Here is a 25,923-nt window from a genome sequence, read left to right as displayed (position 1 = left end):
CTGAGTCAGCCACATCGTCACTGGTTGAGATCCAACATCAACCGTTCTTAATACTATGTCAATTCTTCACAGAACAGTCTTTAATCCATTGAAACCATGTCTTCCAGTACACCAATCATCATGCAATTGCAACAATAATCACATAGCATAGTCTAGACAATGTAGACTAAACCACAACACCTAAATCCACACAAATTTGATAAACTAATCAAATGATTCATTGTTTGTCATTAACTGTTCTTCCAGTTGCTCTGTCATCCTTCAGTTGATCATAATTTTCTCTAGACTTGTTCCTAGCCTGTGCAATCGAACACACAACATCTAGAGACATCTTTGAGTTTCCCATTTGAGTCGCACACTCCAATTCAATCTCTTGCACTGTCGCAACATTGGATTCACCTTTTCCTAAACTTTATCAGTTCTTCCGATAAACTGTCAACCAACACAAACCTAGTTGACATCAATGATAACACAATAACTAATCTCTTGGGCCCTAAACCTGCACTGCAATATTCCTCGACACAATCTGCATCAGCTATCGCAACATCAACAAAAAATTCACACGGTCAATTCAGAAAGCCTTTGATTGTCACATGTATCTAATTCATTTCCCAACCATTATCTGTTTACAAAGGTCTTTAATATAAAATTTAAAGGCTGAACATTACAGCTTGCTTGCCTAATTTCACTCTTGGAGACTTCTAGGAACAAATATACAATATATGTAACATCAATCTCTGAAGGAAGCAAATTTCCACAAACAGATCCTGGCAACAAAACAAAACTGGTGAGATCTATTTGTGGCATGTCAGATCCTGGCAACAAAACCAAACTGGTGAGATCTATTTGTGGCATGTGCACATGCCCAACTATCCTCTAGTCCTATGCAGACTAACAACCACCCGAATAGATGGAAATGCCACATTTGCCAATCACTTATATCCAAGGGGAATCTAAGAGCTCACATGAAAAATAACACTTCCTGAGGACCCTTGTGATCATTAGGAAGTGAGGTGGTTTTGGTCTCAGGCAAGAAGAGTGTGTATTATAAGTTATCATTTGCACAAGTTTTCCTAGGCTAGCATATATTGGTTAATTGGAGTATGCAACTATTTATAAGATCATCATGTAACACACAATTTAAACCAAACATGTCATTATATTCAAATCATTTCTGACATTAATCCCCCCATTACATTACTCTAGGCAAGGTACATGAGAGTACTAACAGCTATGGCTTTTCTCTACTTGTGTATATTCTACTGGCTATTTCTATAACTCTTCTCTCTTGTTTCATCCCTTTTTGACTAATTTTTTTTCTTTTTTATTGCTTCTCCACGATCCAATCATTTGTTGATGACTTATCTCCTAAGTCAAGGCTCATGATCTGTCACAAATTGTTTGGCTGTTCTTGATACTCGATTTTTCAAAGTTATCCTGCCACATACCCTGTCTTGTCACCCATGTGTTGCTTTGAACAGGGCTCTTTACTCAGCAACGGGCAACCACTGCTGCTATACATAAATATTAAAATATTAAAGCTGAAGCTTGAAGCTCAACCATTTATCTTGAGATAGTTTTGCCCTTCGATTGTGTTTGCGGTAAGAGAAAAATAAATGCCAAATTGCAAATGTATGTAAGGGACTCATTTCTTATTCTTATATGTTTTATATGGATGCAGATGAACATTTTTTGTAGTCCCCATGTTTTTCTGAAATGTTGTACTTCTGTCATATTTTCTGGTTTGTACATTTAGTAGTTGTGCTGTAACTGTGGTTCACACTTTTTGTGTTACTAGTCTAGGCTGACCTTTTCATTATCAATTTATGTGCTCATAACAAACAGCAGTGTTGCTGCTTGCTTCTTATAAGTTTCTTCTTTTGCCCTATAATTTCTGCCAGTCTTGAAATGTTTTCTGGCTACGCTCATGTGGTTCTTACTACTGTCTCTTGGTTCAATTTTGTGGTTCTGTATTAGATGCTTCATGTAAATGATAATAGCATTGTAAATGTAAATGCCTGGGATTTTACTTATCAAGAAAGACACTTAAGTCAACTTTTTATTGTATGTCAAAATCTACATATTTCCATTTGTTACCATTCTCTCTTAAGAGTTTTTGTTGAATGTTTGCATTGGTCCGTGGTTGCATTCCATCATAGAGGTGCGGAGGAGAAAATGGTTAGAGGATAAGCCAGAAACATCTACCAACAGTGAACCTGTCATCTTTGATACATCTATAGTTCCATGGTGGGCATGGGTAAAGAGATTTCATCTACCTCAGGCAGAACTACTAAATGGTAGGGCGTTTTCTATGAGGCATATGCAGTCCTTCCGTTCAGTTTTTGTATAATTTAATATTTATTTAACCTGTTCTACACATTAATTTGTTGCAGGTCGTGCTGCAATGATAGGATTTTTCATGGCTTATGTGATTGATAGTTTGACTGGAGTAGGTCTTGTGGACCAAATGAACAGCTTTTTTGGAAAGCTATTTTTGTTGATTGCTGTGACTGGTGTCTTATTTATTCGAAACAATGAAGATGTGACAAACCTGCAACAAATTGTCAAGGAATTCAATTTATATGACAAGCAATGGAAAGCAACATGGCAAGATGAGAAACCAGAAGATCTGGGGAAAGATTAAAACTTCTGCAGGTATGCACTTTTCACAACATGTAATGAACACTTAATCTGTTGCTTAGTAAAATCCTCTCTCTCTCTCTCTCTCTCTCTCTCTCTCCCTCCCTCTCCCACTATTGAGGGTAAAAGTGGGTTTCGAAAGGACCCCAAAACCTAACACAAAGAAAGGCAAGATATGTCAATTAAGAAAGTACAGCATCACACAACAGAGAGACTTGGCCTGAAAACGAGCAATAACACATACACCAGACTCAAAATGTGTCAGAATAACAAAAAATAGAATGACTCAAACTACTGTATTATTACGAAGTAATTGGAAATGTTATTAGCAGAGATCGAGAGGTCTATATGTACAAAAGATTAAAGCAATGTTTCCTTAGTAAACGATCATAAAGAATAGAAATATTCTATTCTAGCTATAAAAAAAGCTAAAGAAAGCTAACAATAACTACAGACTAACTAATATTAGAAACATTCTAATATTTACAATAGATTACAAATAGATAACCATTAAATAATAATAGAAGCTTATCTATTATCGTAATATCCTCCCTTAATGGTTAATCTATCCAAAGTACAAAGTTGTCAAAAAGCGTAAAGACAAATTTTCTATCTGCTCAAAGTGCTCTGCACTGTTCGTTGTGGGTTGTAAACCAGATTGCTTAGATAGGGCAGCTAAGCACTTTTGACATTCAACCTTCAGGTGCCCATACTTGTGGCAATAGTTGCATTGAATGTTCTTTTTCCTGGAGCCTTCTGAAGTTGGAGCAGAGGACCTCTACTGAGAACTAGAACACCTTATCATTGGCGTGATATTTGAAGATGGTTAGCATCTGCTGTTTCCACGTGCCATAATGGCGACTGTTGAACTTCTGATTTCGCTCAAGCAAAATATTAGTTAGAGAAGCCATATCATGTTTTAAAGTAAAACTGCATAAAGATCTGTGAAGGCATGCTCTTCGAGGCAAAAAATGAAAGAACCATAAAATTTGAAGGATGACCTAGAAGAGAGCTCGAAAAATTTCGGAAAGAAAATATTGTCGGTTTTTTGATATGTTGGCTCGAAAATTGAGGCACTGGAAAAAAAACGACAACCTAGTTGAGCTCTGAAAAAAACCCAGCAAGAATCTGTAAATTTTTTTTGATCCATTATAGAAATTTAGAGTTCCCAATAATAATTGCCCTGGCTGCAAAAAAACTTAGAAAAATGGCAGATTTGCAGAGAAAATTGCAGAATTTGGGCATGAATAACCAACAAAGGTTTGTAAAAAACCTAGATGCCTCCAAATACACAAAAAAAACCACTTTTATAAACAAAATTGGAAAAAATGGGCCACAAAAGAGACTCATGATTTTTAGAGAAATTTTGATGCGAGTGGTAGAAAAAACTGGGCGTGAGTTGTAGAGAAATGGCGTTGGACAAGCCTCCACGTGAACAACAAAGAATAACCCTTGATTTTCAGAGAATTTAGTTACGCTAGTTACAGATAGAAGGGCGTGAGTTTGTAGATTGGAAAAAATCACGAGTTACAGACAAAATGGTGTGATTTTATTTGGTAGAAAACCCTAGTCGAACCAGAGGCTTTATGCATGAAAATAATTTCGAAAATAAAAGACAGATAATTTCAACCAAGAAATTACAATTATTTAAAAAAAAAAAAAAGATTTTATTTGGTAGAAAACCCTAGTCGAACCAGAGGCTTTATGCATGAAAATAATTTCGAAAATAAAAGACAGATAATTTCAACCAAGAAATTACAATTATTTAAAAAAAAAAATAGAGTATTGGCTCTGATACAATATTACGAAGTAATTGGAAAATATTTTCTTTGTTATTAATAGAGATTGAGAGGTCTATATATACAAAAGAATAAAGCAATGTTTCCTTAGGAAACGATCGTGAAAAACAAAAATATTTTATTTTAGCTAAAAGAAAGCTAAAGAAAGCTAAAGAAAGCTAAGGGATAACTACAAACTAACTAATATTAGAAACATTCTAATTTTTACAATAGATTACAAATAGATGACCATTAACTAATAATATAAGCTTATCTATTATTGTAATATTTATATCCAAAGCGCTTCACGGAACTCTGGAAAAATACCAATTGACTCACTCTTAGAAACATTGAGGTAGGTATCCCTCCTGGCTGTTCTCCCTTTTTTTGAAGGCCTACCCAACCATTGAAGGATCCATTGATAGACTATGAAGGTTCATGCCCAAATTTTATTTGTCCTTTTATCCATGCTCAGGGAAGGAATGACAGGTGGTTGCTGGAACATGTTACAATTGCTGAAGGCTTGATCAGCTTGAAGCATTTCTAAACGAATCCTGTCAATCTGTTCCCCAGAGGCCACCTCTGAAACTTGCTCAAGTGTGCAAAGGGACACTGGCAAAGCAGTGCTAATCCAGAATTTTCACTTGTTGATTCCACTTCATTCTGAGAATGACCTGCATTTTGTTGCCTTTTTCTTTCAAATATTATGCAACCTTCTGTTGTTTTAGGACCCAGAGGTAGAGCGACCGACTATTTGACATCTTTGAAACACTAGTTTGGAGTACTAATACATAGTAAGTTAAACCTGCTCACCCAATTTGTAGGACAATTTAATTTGAATAAGGTAGAACCCTGGGCTTACCCACATTTGGAAAAGCACAAAACGTAGCAAACACAAACTATTTTCCTTTTAATTAAGCTGTTTAGTTAAAAATGGTTTACCTTCTTTATTCAGCAAATGAGAGGATCTGAAAATAGAAAATACTTTATGTTTTGAGAATATATTTAAATTAATTTAAATTATTTAATTTGAATTAATTCAGATCAAAGCATGCCTTCAAGTGTTGTCTGATCATACATGCATGCCAATACAAGTCCGTCTCAGAAAACTTAGATATCAAGCCTTTCTAGAACCCAACCATAACAGCCCATTGTATGAATTAGCTTTCTTATAATACTATTGGTCATAAATTTCACAAATTTTAAAAACTTTAAACTTATTTAACTTAATTTGGGTTCCTGTATTTGCATGAGAAAAGCTTGGAGTACTAGGACATGTTAATGCAAATTGCAATATCCAAAAGATGAAACTAGACATCATACTATTCACACGTACAAAAATTTCTTGGAAGAACTCACTTTTGCCAGAGTTGGGTGAAAAATCCTTGATGGATCTCTTCCGCTGATCTGCTGTAATTTTATATTTTTAAATTTGTTTTCCTTGTTTATTAAAATTTTCTTGCAGAGCTAGACCAAAGTTGCAAAAGGGTTTGATTGTTTTATATTTTTGATGATTTTTCAATAAGTAATAACAAAAGTACAGTAACATGAACTAGTTCTGAGAAGTATTCCAAATACATTTAAAGCAAAGTCGCTTCAAGCAGGTTTTTTTGAATATACACCTAATATGTAACCAGATGAAGATTTACAATAATATCCAGATGATTACAACCAAAGTAACAAGAATCGGAATCGGCAAGGCCGAATCAAATCGTGAATCAGCCATGAATCCGAATCGAATCGGCAATGAATCGAAAAATTTAAAAAACCCTTGAAATTTAGTAACTTATTTCATAAACCCTTTATCGCTGATTCGATTCACCGTCTCACAAAAAATCGTTTGGCTTGAATTGAAATCGCCAAATCGCGTGAATCGCATGAATTGCCGTGATTCTTGGAACTATGATTACAACCAAGAATAAAGCCAACCAGAAGGCGTGAAGGTGAAATATGAGCCCAAAAGGAAGCCACAACCAAAATCCAGCGCTCAAATGTTGTACATGGAAAAGTAGATGGCTGCTAGGCGCGGCCGTATAGCTGCAAAGTGCCCACACGTGGGTAAAATACCCAAAACCCAGCTAAAACTCTGACTCAATATTGCGTTCCCTAGAAGAAACAATGCACAATATCCAAGATGCTTCTGATTGCAAGAATCCAAACCATTGTTTTAGCGACTATGTCCCAATAGGCAAAGCAAGTGGATTTGGCGTCCCAAATGTTGAAAGCTCAATCAGAGCCCAAAAAACAAATCCAAGAGGTAATATGTCAATAATGCCTTCGAACTTTGTCTTTACCTCCTTATAACCCACCAAACTTAGCTTGAACCCTAAAAGTGTCCCCATGTGGCGTTGGGTTATAAAATAATATATTTCTCATTTTTGAAGGGGTCAAGTATCCAGAAAATGACCTTTTTCCCAACAGAAAGAAATCCGTTCACCAAAATGCTCTGAGTCAAAAGAGAGATATTTAGAAAAGTTCAAGACCTTTCCAACGAGCTATTACACCAAGGGATATTCACCTAGATGAGGCCAAAAAACCCGTTATTGCTCCAAAATGGCTATAACTTAGCCTTATTTAAATTATTAAAATGCTAACTTAGGAGAATATTTAAATATATTAAAATATTTCCCAAATAGCAAACTGATAGCCAAAACACTTCTACAAGGTGAAACTGAACTTGTCACCTCCTGCGACTGATGCCAGATAATTTGAAATAACTGACAGTCTCATCCCTCAAATTAGGGATAGTCCTAAAAAATAGGAACGTCTTCGAATCTCTCGAAACTGAAACCATAGAATGATCTCGTAGAGACTCAAGACTATAACCCATCTCCACCTCCTAAAATGTAGGAAACTCCTCCTACAATTAAGGAACTGCTCTCAACTGCCCTCCTATTGTCTGAAACTCCAGATCCGAACACTGTATACCCTAACTGAGTCTCTAAACACCCCTGCTAGCCTACGAGACTCCCTGATAGGCTAACTCTATCATCTCTGATGTCCACTCTAGAAAGGGGACATGGCAATCCTCCCTTTTCGGAGATTGCTTGTCCACAAGCAATGAACAAACTCCCGTTGCGCCACTCTGATATACACTCCTTAGTGTGTGAAATGAAGCAACACATCAAGGATCGCCCAATCAAATGCATTGCATAGGATAATACCAGGATTCCACACTGGATGAGAGTGTTCCCACAACTAAGGTGGTAATATACTGGAATCCTTGTGAGACAAGGCGTCAAACGAAACAACACACAGATTCCAAGACCATTTGAACCAACACCCATCCATCGGGTATAAACAGGGATAACTGGAAACCTCTATCATGCCATATCTCTCCGCAACCATTGTGATACCACCACGAAAGTAATAATCATCCAAAGCATCATGTCTGCTAATACCCACATCGTCCTGTAACCATGATCTCGGATGAAGTCTTTGTGATATAGATGTGATAGCTCATGTCGGAAACTGCTTGACATAATGTTGGATCGTTTGCTGGTTCCACCAACCAATCCTCCCAAATTGCCGAGTCAGGTGCCTACAGTCAATAACTCTATCCTCTGAAGATGGGAGCGCACTATCGCAACATGGACAGTATAATTCCTGCTTCAATATCCCCATAGCCTTATGAAGAGCATGGAAATCTGCCATGGAAAATCCTCCACTATTCTGCTCATCAGTCATAAGAGCACTCCAACTGAGTGTAGATAACATCTGTTGAGTGACATCAAAGTGCTCAACCACTATGTCTACCCTTCTGTCATCAATCTTGAGTTGTCTAATCAAGCAATGAGGAGTCTGAAAATGATAGTGCTCAAGCACGTGTACTACCTCTGAATCTGCACTATGATAGAATACTGTGTCGGAGTCATGTACATCGCTATAAGGAGTATCTAGTATGCATTCACTAATGCATGTATCCTCCTTTATAGTACTGCAACTTTGTACCTCTGAGACCACCTCCTTTGTCAATGATGAAACTGCTGTCACCACACTGTGCTCACTCTCATCAGCTCCCCATGTGTCTGCACACACAACCAAATCACGATCTTGGGATTCAGTGTCATTATGAGTACACACTACTTTGACTTTTAGGGTATGGTCTAAGAAATCAGACTCATCATGACATGAAGTCTCATCACCCAATGCCTTTGAAATACCTATGTCCGGATTACTCTTTTGTGCAAACTCACCAAAATAATCCCGACCCTCTGTATTACTTGTTCCATCCAAATCAACGCTGGCCTCTTCTTCCGTTGGAAGAAATAAAGTTCTAATGGATGATTCCCTTTGTTTCCTTGCATCATCTATCTGATTATGGCATTCTTTGACTCTTTGGAGATGCTGTTTTGCTTGGGCAGCAAGTATCTTTGCTTGCATAGCTCTATCTAACCAATATTTATTCAACCTTTGACAATGTTTTATATCATCTACCCCAAAGTACACAAAATCAGGCTTATGATGACTTGTACCATTCCCATCATCACGTCCCATGCTTGCACCATGTGTACCCTCAAATATAGAATACAAGTCATTGTTCTTTTCTTGACCAAAGGATGCCACATCTTGAGGTAACGAAGTTGTGTCACTGCTGTTATGAACTTAAGAATTATTATGATGTGTTCTAGTTATATTTTTGACCCCTTTAAGTGCGTTATCATAGAAAGCCTCATGACCACCACTTGCATACGAACCTTCATGACAATTCCCAAGTGAAAGAGTTAACCATATTACAAGAAGGAGGGTGTAAGCTATCGCTGCCCCAAATCAGAGTTGTGGGAGCCTCCTCCATGCTTCCCTTCCAATTGTCAAACAACACCCAATCTTGATTCTTCACATGCTTAGATAGAAGTGGCTCAAAGAAGTCTTCAACTTGGCTTCTATGAGATTCAAAATCAGACTGCCTGCATACTAAACTTGTCATCCCATTCTTAAGTTGAATACCATCATCATCATTGCCTCCATTTGAAATAAATGTTGCCTCATGATTTGAACTGCTGTTGCAAATTTCAGAATAGGCCTCACACTCATGGTAGCTGCTCATAACTACAACATTGAATGTCTTGGCAAGAGGCATCTTACTTGTGCTTGTTAACGAAGATGAAACCTTAGAGCACCCATTTTAATTTCTAGCCATGGTATTGGCCTGTAATTGAACTGATTTCTTTTCCAACAGGCTGGCAGGTTCTAGGCTTTGATACCACCGAAAAATCCTTGATGGATCTCTTCCGCTGATCTGCTGTAATTTTTTATTTTTAAATTTGTTTTCCCCGTTTATTAAAATTTTCTTGCAGAGCTAGACAGAAGTTGCAGAAGGGTTTGATTGTTTTATATTGTTGATGATTTTTCAATAAGTAATAACAAAAGTACAATAACATGAACTGGTTCTGAGAATGTATTCCAAATACATTTAAAACAAAGTTGCTTCAAGCAGATATTTTTTGAATATACGCCTGATATGTAACCAAATGAAGATTTACAATAATATCCAGATGATTACAACCAAGAATAAAGCCAACTTGAAGGCGTGAAGGTGAAATATGAGCCCAGAAGGAAGCTATGGCTAGAATCTAGCTCTCAAATACTGTACGTGGAAAAGTAGATGGCTGCTAGGTGGGGTCGTACAGCTGCAAAGTGCCCACACGTGGGTAAAATACCCAAAACCTAGCTAAAATTCTGACTCAGTACTGCATTCTCCAAAAGAAACAATGCACAATCTCCAAGATGCTTCTGACTGCAAGAATCCAGATCACTGTTTTGGGGGCTACGTCCCAAATAGGCAAAGCAAGTGGGTTTGGCATCCCAAATGCTGAAAGTTCAATAGAGCCCAAAACACAAATCCAAGATGTAATATGTCAATAATGCCTTCGAACTTTGTCTTTACCTCCTTATAACCCACCAAACTTAGCTCGAACCCTAAAAGTGTCCCCATGTGGCGTTGGGTTATAAAATAATATATTTCTCATTTTTAAAGTGGTCAAGTATCCAGAAAATGACCTTTTTCCCAATAGAAAGAAATCCGTTCACCGAAATGCTCTGAGTCAAAAGAGAAATATTTAGAAAAGTGCAAGACCTTTCCAACAAGCTATTAGACGAAGGGATATTCACCCAGATGAGGCCAAAAACCCCCTTATTACTTCAAAATGGCTATAACTTAGCCTTATTTAAATTGTTAAAATGCTTACTTAGGAGAATATTTAAATATATTAAAATATTTTCCAAATAGCGAACTGATAGCCAAAACACCTCTACAAGGTGAAACTAAACTCGCACCTCCTGTGACTAATGCTGGATAATCTGAAATAACTGAGTCTCATCCCTCAAAATTAGGGATACTCCTAAAAAATAGGAACATCTTCGAATCTCCCGAAACTGAAACCATAGAATGATCTCGTAGAGACTCAAGACTCTAAACCATCTCCATCTCTTAAAATGTAGGAAACTCCTCCTACAATTAAGGAACTGTTCTCAACTGCCCTCCTGCTGTCTGAAACTCCAGATCCGAACACTGTATATCCTAATTGAGTCTCTAAACACCATTACCAGCCTACGAGACTCCCTAATAGGCTAACTCTATTGTCTCTAATGTCCACTCTAGAAAGGGGACATGACATTGGGAATAATCACAAGTAGAGATCATCTCTCCAAAAATACTCTTTGAAGTCCAACCCCTAATGCTTCTATCCGTAAACCATTGCTTGTATTTACATGCAGTAAGAAGGAATTTATATATGTCTATTTATTCTCAAATGATCCTATGGGTTTTACATAATGTTGCATTTCAATCTTAACATAAATTGCGGATAAAAATTCACATCTTATAGTGTTGAGTTTATAAGGACTGCTGCAGATGTACTAAGCACTGCCTGGTATGGTCTATGTGTTCCAAATGGCAGCAACCTCTTTTATTTATATTTGAAAAATGAGCCGATTTGTAATTAATATAATTTAAATTATATACATATATCATTAATTTTTCTCATATAATAATAAACTTATATCTCAAATATAATTAACACATAAATTATATGTCATCTATAATTATATATATAGGCTTATCCGACTAAAGCTATCAAACATCAACACTCCCTCTTAGCTAGGGAGGATAAACACGACATATATTACATTATTGGTAATATTATGAATGGAAAATTTTAAGGGTATCTTTGATCAGAAGATATCCACCATTTTGATATCACATTTGATATCAAGAGTATTGATCTTCCAGAATATGAACACATGATATTCACCAAAAACTCTTAAGTAACATTTAGATATCATGAGTATTGGTCTTCCAGAATTTGAACACATGATATTCACCAGGTACTCAAATAAGGTTTGATATCACATCTAATATCATGAGTACTGGTCTCCCAGAATATCGACTTCAATATTCATCAAGTACTCAAATGTTTTGATATCACATTTGATAACACGAGCCTTGGTCTCCTAGAATATCAGGACATGATATTCACCAAATACTCTGAGTAATGGCTTTCCAAAGTGTTGAGATGCAAGGTGTTCACCAAATACTATGAGTAATGACCTTCTAGAACATCAAGTCGCATGATATTCACCAAGTACTCTGTGTAGTGGTCCCCCAGAACATCAATATGCATAACATTCATCATGTACTAAAAAAATGTTTTTAAGGTATGTGCACATGCATTCTCATAATGCTTACCATATAAACATCCACCATGCAAAGTATAATCTATCATGATCTGCATAGACATCGTAAGATGTCCGTCATAATAGAAAATTAAGTTATTGTAAAATCGTCACCTTTGAATAACTTCTGCAATTAAAAGTGATGATCATGTGGAAGTCATCACTTCCTCATGATGTACACAGGGGGTAGGTCATTAGAATCATACAATCACACATATGGACTTTGAAACTCCCTTTGAAAATCAGTCATCTGAGCTTCTTTACCATTGAAGATGTGTCAAACTCCCTCTTTACCATGTTGAGTTTTCGAGATCACCACAAATGTAATAACACTACCATTTAATTTTTGGTATGTGCTTTCCAAATGGCAGCCATCTCTCTTATATTAGATGAAATATGGATAGCAAGGTTGCATGGGTACTCGTACCCACACCCCTGGTACTTGTACCCACATACCCAAGTACCGGGTACACGTATCCCACGTACTAGGTACTCCCTTGACTAAGATTCTGATTTTTTTTTTGGTTTTTTATTTTTGTATTAGCTTGTTGTTTATCAAACTTAATTCAATACCAAATCAGTTTGAAACTTTGATACTCATTAACAATAAACTCTATCACTGTTCAAGTCATAAGTTTATCATTTGCAATATGTCATTGTCATATGATTTAGGATCTTCTTGTTCATGTTTAAAGTCTACCTTCTTTGTTATGCATCTAAGCATTTATCATGTATTATTATTTCAAACATATAGCAAATCTGAAACTGAAAACAATACATTACATTTGCAAACTTTATCACTGTTCTTGTTTTGAAAAACCATTGTCATGACTCATAATTTCAGATTTTTTATAAATATAAAAGTATAATTTTTAAATAAGTTTGACATACCCAAGTACCTCCATCCCCTATTATGAAAAATACTTTAAACATTAAACATTCAGCAATAGCATATATATATATATAAATAAAATAATTTGACTTATGGCTCATATTTTCAAATTTCTTGTTTTGAATGCTCAATGTCATGACTCATGACATATATTTTGATTTTTATATTTTCTATAAAATATTAATTATATAGAAAAAATTAGTCATACACACGTACCCCTCTCCCCTATTTTGAAAAATGTGTACCCGTACCCATTCCCACGTACCCGTGCAACCTTGATGGATAGACATGTCCCTTCACGGGACATGTCTATTCATTAATATTTAACATAATAGTTTGTTATTTAACACACAGTTATATATTTGTGTATATATATATATCACACACACACACATATATTCACGAAATTTTCTCTTTACACTCCTTGGTTTTGCACGTATTTTGGTTTATTCTTGTGTACCGGATCCCTTCTCTATCCTCTTGTCTGCTCGTGATCAAAATACTTTTCACTGCTTCCAAGCGCTTGAAAGGACTGGGGACCCACATCTTTAAAAGACCCTCCTCACTAGAAAATTGGCATATAAACCATTGACTTCGTACGCTGTCATCTCCTATCTAGTCTACATAATGTCCAATGTGGTAGCTCATCTCAATTTGCACTGGTTGCCCTTTTGTAGAGGGCTCGATGTTTATTAGTTTCTCTATCACTATGGAAACTTAAATAATTACTTATTTCCTATGTTCCCTTGAGTTTCCGGGACAGGGACAGTAGGACAGGTTTTTGAGACGGCAAATATTTTTGCCGATTTTGGGGACGAAGGGGGGGGGGGGGGATGGCAAATAGGGACGACTATATATTTAGGGAAAATTCGAAAATAAAATAGATAGGGAAATTTGCATAGATACATTACATTCATATGAAAATATGGATAAACCATGCCATTTAAACATCATAGAACCTTAACATACAACATTTCAATAATCAAACTCAATGCTCAATATGCTATAATGTATTCATAATTTAAAATTATTGTCAATGTGCATGTAATATTAAAATAATAATGGGTCACACAAGCAGGAATTGGTAAGAAATCTGATTAGAGACCATAAATCGGATTTTGTTTTGATTTAGGAAACTAAGATGATTAAGGACAGAGTAGAGTCTATCAAGTTTGGAAAGAGGTTTGAGGTGGCTGATTCCAATTTTGAGGGAGCTTCTGGTGGGCTTGCTATTGTTTGGAATGCCAGTAAATTTAAAGGAGAGGTCACATATGAAGGACACAAAATAATGTTGAGTAAGTTTGTCAATGTCAGGGAGGTTGAGAGCTGGTTTGTCTTGAACGTTTATGCTCCTAACTCTAAAAGAGGAAGATCTCGATATTGGGAGAGGATCAAAAACTTGTTAGATTCTTTGAGTGGAAGATGGATTATAAGGGGAGACTTTAATACCCCCCTAAAGAGTCAGGAGAAAAAGGGAGGAACAGAGATAGATCTTGAAAGCAGATTGGATCTCATGAACATCACCAATGATTTAGTCCTCATTGATGTGGACCTCCAAGGCGCGGAATTCACCTAGAATAACAAAAGTGAGAAGACTTGGGAAAAACTGCATTGAGGTGAGACTTAATAGAGCCCTAATTACTTTGAATTGGCTATTCAGTTTTTCTTGCTCCTTGTCGGCTTTGGTCAGAATTGGTTTGATTACTCTCCTATCTCTTTGACTATGGAGCCAATGGATAATGGAAGAAGCTTCTTGTTTAGATTTGAGAAAATGTGGATTGGTCATTCGAGCATTAGGGATAAGATTTTAGGAGTGGTGGTCTATTCAAGTTGATGGTTTGACAATGTTTAGAGTAGCTAAAAAGCTAAGGAATGTCATAGAAAAGGTTAAAATTTGGAATAAAGCCGAGTTTGGCAACATCTTTGATTCAAAAGTAGGCCTTTTGAAGGATATCTCCCAAATTCAGGGTACCATTCAAAATTCGGGCTATGATATAGATGCTTTAGAAAAAGATTAGTCTTTGCTTGTCTCCTATCATGATATTATTTCCAAAGAGGAGACCTTTTCGAGGCAGAGGTCCAGATCTAGTTGGCTATGTGAGGGCAATAAAAACACTAGACTTTTCCATCTAACTGCACTTAATCACAGGTCGGGTAATAGGATCTCCGAACTTATTAAAGATGAAAAGATTATAGCTGAAGAAGCCAACATTACTTCAGAAGCGAAGAGCTTCTTTGAGGACCTTTCAACGGATCCTTCCATATCTTCGACCAATTAGGACCGGATTTTGAGGAACATTAAGTCAGTCATAGGGGATAATTTGAACAAGAAGTTGTGTGCTATCACTTCCGAGAAGGAGGTGGAAAATGCTAACTTTTCTTTTGAAGGTGAAAAGGCTTCGAGCTCAAATGGATTCCCCATGTTTGTTTTCCAACACTTATAGAACATTATCAAATATGATGTGGTGAAGGCTGTTGAGGAATTCTTTGGTTCCAAGAATTTGCTGAAGGAGCTAAATGCCATGTTCTTTTTTTGATGCCCAAGGTGTCTGGGGTTGAGACTATGGACAAATTTCGGCCTATCAACATCTGTAATTCTTTTTACAAGATCATATCCAAGGTTCTCACCTTGAGGATTTTAGAGATTCTGTCGAATATGATCTCAACGATCTGGCTTAACTTCAGGTAGACAGATTCTTGACTTCATCCTGCTTCATGAATTCATACATTCTCTCGAAGCGATGAGTTGAGGTTTTTGGCTCAAGTTGGACCTGTCCAAGGCGTATGACAGAGAGGATTGGAGTTTCTTGCTGAAAATCTAGATGGCTTTTGGCTTTGATAGTAAGGTTTGCAAGCTTATATCCTAATTGATCTCCACAACCTCCCTAGCGGTTATGGTAAATGGAGCCCCTTCCTCTTTCTTTAAACCCACTAGAGGTCTGTGACAAGGAGACCCCCTCTCTCTTGTCCTTTTTATTATTGCCATAGAATGTCTGGGGAGACTAATCTCGTCTGGTATAAATCTTAAGCTCTTGGAAGGCATCAAATAATCATCGGAGAATGATCTGTTTTCCCATTCTTGGAGGTGCAATTACCATTAAGGAAGCCAAAAACACGAAGGATATTTTGAAATGTTATTGCCAAGCCATAGGTCAGCTCATCAATTGGAATAAGAGCTCTTCTTTTTTTGTCAATACTCTTGATGATAGACATAGGAGGATTGCGGATATTTTTGGCCGTGAAATTGCGAATCTACTGTTTACTTACTTGGGTCTCCCCTTGGTTTAAAACCACTAGAAACCTTTTGGCACGTGCTAGTGGACAAATTCAACAGAAAGCTACCAGGTTGGAAAGGGGTCACCCCCAACCAAGCTGGAATAGTTCAATTGCTTAATCTACCCTCTAGAATCTTCCCATCTATGCTCTCAACTTATTCTAGATTTATGCCAAATTTGCGGAGGCAATCGGAAGGATTTAGAAAAGATTCCTTTGGTTAGGAACAAAAGAGCTTAAGAAGCTTCTATTTATTAAATGGGATAAGGTTTGCCTGCCTAAGCAATTCGAGGGGCTTGTGTTAAGGAAAACTTGAGTTTTCAACTAGGCTTCACTGGCTAAATAGGTATGGAGAATTTATCAAAGTATTGGGGATTAGAATAAAATCTTGTTCTCTAAATACCTGTTTAATCATGTTTCTATCCAAGAATTTCCGATATCAGAGGATATTCCTAAGGGATCCTATTTTTGGAATGGGCTCCTCAAGGCTAGATTAGTGGCGGTGATGAAAGCCAGATGGAAGCGAGGCAATGGGTCTATATCTAATTTGGGAAGATAATTGGCTCCCCCTGGGATCTTTGGAGGATACAAATATGTTCAAAGATTGGAAGGATATTTGTGTTGCTAGATTTGGGGTCAAAGTGGCTGATTGTTGGAGGGACAACAACTGGGTGAACTTAAGGTGTTTTTCCTACCCTTCAACATTTAATGTTATTGTTATCTTCTATTGTTCTTAATGATAACCCACACTCTTTAATTTGGGAAGCCACTTCTTTTGCTTGTTTTTGTGTTTCGTCTGCCTCCTAGGTTATGGCTGGAGTCTCTGTTGATCCTCCGTGTTGGGCAAGGGCCTAGTTCCCTACTCTTATCCCTAAAATTAAAATTTTCTTCTTGATTCTTCTTCAAAACAGAATTTTCATTGTCGACAATCTTTGCAAAAGAGGCTTCCAATTTCCAAACACGTGTATTCTCTATGGCTCGATTGCTGAGACCATTCATCATCTTTTTTTGCACTGCCCCTTTGCTAGAGATATCTGGTATCTATTTCTTAGCAAATTAAATGTTTCTTGGGTTCTCCCTGCCTCCATTTCAGATTGCTTTTCCCAGTGGTCTCCTCCCAAGCTGATTTCCAAGGAATTCAAAACCTTGTGGGCTTTATTGTTGCCTCATATTTGTTGGGGTATCTGGAAGGAAAGGAACAATAGAATTTTTAGAGATAAGATGATACCTCTGAAGGTGGTCTATTCTAAGATTGAAAATGCTCTATTTGAGAATCTTAATATGAAAGGTTCAAGAGATAGTTTGAAGAAGACTATAGATAACATATTTTTTGGGAACTCCATTGATAAAACCAGATGGACTTTTCTGTTGAAGGATTAGTGCAAGGCCAACTTTGATGGGAGAGCTAAGGGAAATCTTGGGCTAGTTGGGTGTGGGGGAGTGATAACAAATTATCATGGTCATTGCATTGCAGCAGTGACTATCCCCTCAGGAACACAGACTTTTGTTGAGGCAATGGCCACTATTCAAATAACCAAACTGACTGAAGATCAGGGAATTTCTAAATTATGGTTGGAAGGAGAGTCTATGAAAATTGTCAATTGTTTAAATGAGGTTGTTAGACCATCTTGGAATATTGATAGTATAACTTAGGAAACCATAAATATCCTTAATTCTAAGGAAGGGTATCATATTACACATGTTTATCACGAATCTAATATGGCAGCCAATGCCTTTTCTAATGTGGTAGTGAGGTGTCAAGAGAAAATAACATGGTAGGGTGATGGAAGCTTACCGACTAATGTCATATCTTGCATTGATTACGATTTAATTAATGGAAAAGAAGGGGTAATTATTAGAGTGGATGGACGCACTTAGAAAGGATGTTTCATTGATTTTGAGATGTAGGGATGCGAGAAAGGACGACATTTTTATTAATGACCCCATTTCTCCGCACACTTTTTGGGTCATTTGGAGAGCTTGAAAGATCCCAAATACTGGAGGTCTTGGAAATTGCTGTTTGTTTCACAAATGGAGTCTTTGGCTAGCGTTTGACATCTCTGGAAGACTTTACTCAATCCTGAATCTGTTTCGTTTTTTGCTGGTTTTTCAATTGTTTTTGGATTTTTGAAGATATATGCAGAAATAAAAGATAACTAACAAACAAATCTGAACTACACATAATAAACAACATTCACTATTGAAAATACTTGACAATCTCGAAATTCCTCAAACCATACTAGGCATAATATTCAGATTTCTGCATTCAAATAGAATGATTGCCAATGTTGATTGCTGCTGTCCACAAATGGAGTTGACGCCAATTGAGAAAGGACTTTACAATAGCAAATGATGATACTATGCAGTTCTCAAACCCTTGTATGCACTTTCCAATCAATGACGTGGCTTGATAATGTAGAATGATGTCCAAACACAAACCGACCTACCTCAAATACAAACACCTCAGTTTCAAATAATGGCCGCTCAACTGAAAATGGGTTTCCCTCAAATGCAAAGCTATCTAGGAAGAAATCGATTGCTCCTCTAATCGCACTATTCCCAATATCTCAAAATTCATAAACCCAAGGATTTGTTGAGGTTTGCGTCCCAATAATCCAAACTTGAGGGTTTTGTCCCAAGCCACAAAATTGTTCTCCCAGAGCCATTCCAAATATCATAAGCTTCAAATGTCAAAAGATAATGAACAATTAGGTCTTCAACTCCTTATAACTCCTCCCAAGTGCATATCAAACCCTAAATGAGAATTACATTTTGTACTTTATAATAAAATAACATTTTCCCAATTAAAGGCGTCCAGGCTATAGGAAAAACATTACTTTATTAAAATGTCATAACTCAGTGCCAAAAAAGTCTCCGGATAGTGAAAATAGTTTATAATAATTCAAGACCTTTCCAACGAGCTATAACACAAGGGCACATTTGACCAAACGAAGCCATATTCCCCTTATTACTCCGAAATGGCTATATAAATAGCCTTATTATAAATTATTTAAATGTTAACTTAGGAAATATTTAAATATATTTAAATTTTCCCCATTTTGTTTCTGAAAGCCCAAACCAACTAAATAAATGTAAAATTGACCTTGTCACTCGTCTGTGACTGATACCGAACAAGATGGGTCAATTGGCAGTCCCTTCCCTATAATCTAGGGATGCTTCTAGAAACTAGGGAACACACCCTGTCAGCTTGAAACTGAAACTATGGAATGGTCCCGTGGAATGTCACACCTAGAAATTGCCACATCCTCCTAAAATCTAGGGATACCTCCTAAAATCAAGGAACTACACCCAACTAGCTCCCAACTACTTGTAAAGTCAAGCCCGGCCATTGAATATCCTGTATGAGTCTTTATCCACAACTGCTAGCCTACGAGATCCCCATGATAGGCAAACTCACATAATTGCTAGTTAGTCTTAAAGAGGGGACATGACAAAGCCATTATCTTTCTTTTTGCTTTGCTTAGTTTGGCGAGGGTTTTCTGCAAGTGCATTTTGTTGATCAAGAATTTCAATAATACCATGGGAGGGCAACGGAGACGCCGAGAACCATCAAACTATGACAAATGGAAGAGGAGAAAGAAGGTGTGGATTATTCTAGAGAGAGGAGGCCTCACTACTTTCATGGCAAGACTTCATGGTGGCAATTCTAATGTCACCAAGTTGTTCCTACATAAGTGGAGTGACGGTTCTTTGAACTTGGACGGCAGGAAAATCACAATTAATGAGGAGCTTATCTGTAGGGTGATGGATATTACCATGGACAGAAGAAAGTTTTACATAGATCGCAAGTTTCCAGATGCGGTCATTGACAATTTTCCTAAGGAACCAGATGAGAGTGAGGCCTTGGTGAAGCAAGAAGGTAAGATGTAAAATCAGTTTGACTGCATCAAGAAATTATGGTGCTTTGTTCTACGGGCCATCATTTACTATGTTACTTTGGATGGTAGATTTTCAAGGATATGCTCACATCATTTTGTTCTTTTGAATCACTTTAGACATGGCATTAAGGTCTCTATTCTATTTTATCTCTCATCTTTTATTACAACTAGTATAAATGGGGTTAGGGAGAAGATTTGGCTAACCCTTCGCTCCATAAGGGCTTAATGGTGCTCATCTATGAGCACATTAAAGCCCATTCCATTGGCAAATTCCCTGAATTAAGAGAGATGGAGGATGTAGATGAGAGTGAGTCGAAGGACTCTTAGGGCATATCTGAAAGTGAAGATAGCGAAGGCTTGCATTCAGAGGAGGAGATAGTGTCGAGAGTTAAGGGGAAGGGGAAGGTTTGTGGCCACAAGACCCTTGCGAAATCTTCGAAGAAACATGTGGTTACTGGGAAAAACCTAAAAAAAGATGGAGTCGGATGAGGAGTTGTACCCTGAAGATTCCATGGAGACTGATGACGATGTTGGTTACTACAACAAGAAGCAAGGAAAGGACATATCATGGTCAATTCTTCAAATGAGTATGAGGAGGATGGGGATGAGATGGACACGGATGTCCAAGATGAGAGCACCTTAAGACGACCAAGTTGATCAAGAAAAAAAAGAACACTGGTAAAAGTGGAATTAAAGGAAGGCGGAGCTTGGATTCTCCACTGGATTTCATTGAAGACCAGTATGGGGTGGCCTCTACGTTGGAGGAACTGGACTTAGCTACTATGCCCCCCTAGACTGCTAAGGTAGTGTCTATGGATGAGATCCCTACTCTATCAAAAGGTAAGAAAATGGCCTCGAAAAATATGAGCATGGACATGGTGAGATTAGGGATTGTGAGGGAGGTTGGTGAAGTTGAACCAGGTAAGGTGGATCTCCAAGCGCTCATTGATCCTTCTCTAGTTATTCTCAGTGACAACTGTAAGGAGGAGGATATGGACTTACTCAACAATGCTAGGAACAATCTCTTGGACAACTTTAGGTCCATTAAATGGCTTTTTCACTAGGTCATTGACCTGAAGAACAAGCTGGTGAGTGTGGAAGGGAGAATTGATGGCGAGAAGATTCAGGAGGTAGTTGAGCTAGAGAAGCCACCCGTGGGTTCTCTTATTGACATGGTTACTTTCTACAGGATGGAGGCCCAAGTGCTGGAGCTTGACAATAAAGTGAATGGTATTTAAGGTATCCTCAAGAATATAGCGGACCGAAGCTATAAAATCCTTAAAGCCTCTAATGAGCATGTCAAGATCCTCATCAGTAAGTTGGAAGGTAGTCCGAGGAGAAAGCCATTGTCACGGTTGTTGAGGATCAAGGCATTGTTGCTAACAACAAGGGACAAGGAGGAGAACCAGGGCCAATGCCAAGAAAATATCTGGTGGGGTCTCTTCAGATATTAACTAGATTAAAGAAGCTGCTGAGAAGATAAACCAGCTTAAGGAGCAGGTGGCTGAGTTGATCAAGAAAATGGGTTAATTTCTTTGTGCTGTCCTTTCTCCTTGTTTTTCTGGGTCTTATCTTTCTGCCTTTTGTTTGTATGCAGTCCTTTGGTTGCTGGCTTTGTTTGGTGCTGGCTCTGTTACTCTTTGAAATGATGTATCTTTGAACTTAATGTTATATCTTTAGTATCTTTTGTACAAGGTTTCAGGACCCCTTCAAAACCTATTTTCCTAATAAATAAAATATTAAGTAATAACATAAAAATTTGAAATATACCCAAGAACATAATTTAGAATTCATTTTTAATAACAACAAGAACAATAACCCTCCTTCCAATTGAAACACTACTATTATTTAATTCTGAAACTACACTTCCAATTCATTGTAAGTGGATTGATATTATTATTAATGCAAAAAGGTACTCTATACCTTTTAGGCTTGTTACAGTAAGGCAATATCTTGATGCAACTTTCAGTATTCACCATATCTTCCACAAAGGACCCAGATCAACCCAAGATCAACCTAGAATTTGATGTATTACTAGAAAATGGCATAAGGACGCATGTTCTAGGTCTATAATGCACTTTTCGAACTTTCTTTGCACCTTGCACACAATCTGCTATATAATTTTGAGTGTGTAGCATGGCTATAACATCAATGTTAATTCCATGATTCTTAACGTAATGTTGTCAAATACTAATCAGAGGGCCCCAAATAGCAAGAACTAACTACCACACAGTAATAGGTATGTTAGGGTGAACTTGGAAAAAGGGGCTCACTTTAAAATTTTAAAAAATATATATTTTATGTTGACGTCTATAAATCAGGGACGCCCAGCCATCCCGGGGAGTTCCAAGGTGTCCTTGGGATGTACGAACGTCCATAAAAAATAAAATTCCTGAAGTCCCCAAGTTTTTGGAACGTTTCTTGGGAATTTTTAGAAAAAGGGGACAGGGACTTCTTATATACTCGTCCCCTTGTCCCCAGGACATTCCCGAGGAATGTAGCTTATTTTTTCATTTAATTGATGCTTCTCCTTAATGTGACTTCTACCTGTGTAGATATATTTTCCTGCTCTCTATTTTCTCCTATATCATGTCCATTAGCTGCTCCCTATTCTCAAACTTGGCTCTATCGATGATCATATTCAATGATTCCCGTAATTCATATGGGTTGATTCCATCGCAAGTATTTCGTCTACTCATCGTATTAATCTACCCTCCATCTAGATCTATATCCTCCTCTGCGTATCTTTCTCTTATGTTTTGGGTATTGAACAGTCACTTATTCAGCATGTCTTGTCTTACATTTGCAGTTGACTCTGATACCATGTTGAGTTTATAAGGACCATTGCAAATCTACTAAGCATTGCTTGGTATGGTCTGTGAGTTCCAAATGGTAGCGACCTCTTTTTTTTATTTGAAAAATGAGCCAAGAATAGACTGACGGGACATGTCTATTCATTTAAAAATATATATATATATATATATATATATATATATATATATATATATATATATATATATATATATATCATTAATTTACCCTCATATAATAATAAACTTATATCTCAAATATAATTAACCTAAGTTATCGATTCGAATGCAGATTTCGGAAGTGGATATGGGATGTGGGGATTTTTTTTTTTTTTTTTTTTGGATGCAGATGCAGGAGGAAATGTATAGATCTTGTTTTGCTCACTTTTGATGCTGTTCATACTATCAATGGCAAGATAATCTAAACAGCAGGAGGTCAGGCAAAGAATAGACAATAGAGTGGGATGCATACATGCAATCTGGGCAGTGACTTGTGTTAACCAATGGATGGCCCAGGTTTCTGATTACAATGTGAAGGATGTGGTAGAAGTGTGTTATGAAAATTATGGGAAGACCTCCTTTCACACACATTAAATAGATACATCCAATGAGGTTGCAGTTTCTAATTAATAAATAAGTGCGAGTTTCAGCTTGAACAGTATATCCATTTTATCAAGTGCATCATCGTGTCTAGTTGCCGCTAGGCCCGCGGATGCTCCTGGATGTGTCCGGAAGCCCTGCAAATGCTGGCAGGAAGCCAGCCATAGGCTCCTGGATGCGTTTGAAAGCCAAGGAAGCCAGCCCCAGGCTCCTGGATGCATTTGAAAGCCAGGGAAGCCAGCCCCAGGCTCCTGGATGTGTTTGGAAGCCAAAGATTAGCTTCCAAACACATCCAGGAGCCTGCGGCTGGCTTCCTTGGCTTCCAGACGCATCCATGAGCCTGCAGCTGGCTTCCTGCGAGCATCCGCCCGACATCCGTATGCATTGGATGCGGAAGCCTAGCCTGTAGGAGACGAATCTGTATCCTAGTAATTAAAACACACACACAGATTTATCCAACTAAAGCTATTGAACATCAACAACTAGCCTATGTTGTTACATGATGTAACTGTAGCAGGACTAACAAGGATCAAGAAAGCTTCCCAGCATTATATATAACCCCTAAACTTATGGCATTTTTGCGAACTGAGAATATCTGAATTTATAATATATATACACTTCTCAACAAGAGTAGAAATGATACATAATGAATAATTATATTTGTTAGCTATTTATTTTCTTGCAACTTTCTTTCAAATCTTAAATTTACTGTAACTACTGATTGTGAACATAAAAGCTTTGTGCATTGGACATGATAGTTGCAATATCAAAATCACACAGTTAAATCCTGATAGCAATATCACAATGATAGTTGCAGCTAAGTTTGATTCTATATTCATTTGTTAATGACAGTAATACATTTTTGAATGTCCTGGAAACTATGTAAGGTCTTGCTAGATAGAAGGTTATTTGAAATTTAGCTGAGCATTGATTTTCCAGTTTTTTATAAGTAGGCCGATCAATGAATTTTGAATCCTTAATGGTTGATCGATGATTTGTGAATTATTTTCAAAATTTTGAATTGAATTTTATCATTTTAACCTCTCTCCCTCCATATGCATCTGTCACATATTGCATTGTGCACACTGGCATGTGCATGCAACACATGTACACGTGCACACACCCATGCGCCCATGCTTATGTGTGCATGCAACATGTGCACACACACATGCACTATAATGTTTGTTTAACTACATTTAAACATTTCTGATATATGTTTTATTGCAGGAATAAACATTTTTATATCAGTATGTTTTCCTGCCGAAGCAATGAGGTTAGAAATGTGTCTGATCACTTGGTGTTTTTTTGTTATATATTTGAGGTACATTTAAACCAAATTGACTATAGAGATACTGTATCTTTTCTCAGTTTTCGTAAGTGGCTCTGCACAATGATGACTTGATATTTGCTTATAAAACAATTTTGGAATATAAAAAAGTATTCCTTTTCTTCTTTCTTAATAGGAAGAAACATCCTATTGAACTTCCGAAGTCTTTCATGATTTAGGTTAAATATTATATCAGCCCATGGCATCTGATCATAAGAGAAAATTACATATTCTTAGATTCAAAAGTGATATTAACTCGATCATGAAAGAAGATTATGTATAATTTGGATCCTATCTTCTTGTCATTTGCCACCTTTATTATCAATTGAAACAGTTGCTTTCGAATGGAAGAAATTCAAGCTTTTAATAATGGTAGATTTTTGATCATCTAAAAAATGTCAGCGTCAGTAGGTTATATACTTGCAACGAATGGAATGGAATATCTAATAAACTTTTAATTTGGATATTTTAGAACGAATGATTTTCTGCCGGTTATTTAGATATTTTAACATTGATGTCTGTTTGAAGCTACGCATGATTTTCAGTTCTTCAATAAGCAATTTTTTTATCTGGTAGATTTATCTCTAGACAATTTTATTCACAAGAGATAATTCTAGAGGAGCTTTTTTCCAAACTAGATTTTGATATAATTCTCGAGGGGCTTTTCAAACTATATTTTTGATTTGAGTGGAATAGACACGAAGAATGATATCTGTACATCTTTAATATACGTTTTTTTTTCCTAAATATAGAAAATATAGATAATTATGATTGATATATATATATATATATAACATTTTAGTAATATGAATAATAGAATTTTTACCGTGAAAGATTAATTACTACAACTATACTTCATTTTTCCAGTGATTTATCTTAAATTTAATAATAAACAATATATATCATCTTAAATTTGATAGTTGTTTACTCTTATAGTTGTTTACTCTTAAGAGTGTCAATATATAATACTTAACAATATTTAATAATAAATATAAATAAATGAAATCAAATTTCTTTTTAATTCTTCCAT

The 25,923-nt window shown here is 36.8% G+C and overlaps 1 protein-coding gene across 1 annotated transcript in view; it reads left to right on the top strand.

The window, feature by feature from the left end:
- Positions 1-25,247, top strand: part of LOC149561965 (light-harvesting complex-like protein 3 isotype 1, chloroplastic) — a 43,927-nt gene extending 18,680 nt beyond the window's left edge. The window contains exons 2-4 of the mRNA XM_089825488.1: positions 2,160-2,297; positions 2,394-2,655; positions 24,794-25,247. Coding sequence (XP_089681614.1) covers positions 2,160-2,297; positions 2,394-2,644 — 389 coding nt within the window. The 3' untranslated portion in view covers positions 2,645-2,655; positions 24,794-25,247. The remainder of the gene's footprint in view (positions 1-2,159; positions 2,298-2,393; positions 2,656-24,793) is intronic.
- The last annotated feature ends 676 nt before the right edge of the window (positions 25,248-25,923 follow it).

This window comes from Cupressus sempervirens, chromosome 4 (assembly GCF_028749045.1).
Source record: "Cupressus sempervirens isolate cs-2001-9-10 chromosome 4, ASM2874904v1, whole genome shotgun sequence".
Classification (NCBI taxonomy): Eukaryota; Viridiplantae; Streptophyta; class Pinopsida; order Cupressales; family Cupressaceae; genus Cupressus; species Cupressus sempervirens.
Note: the sequence above shows the minus strand (reverse complement) of the source record. Positions and strands in the feature narration are given on the sequence as shown.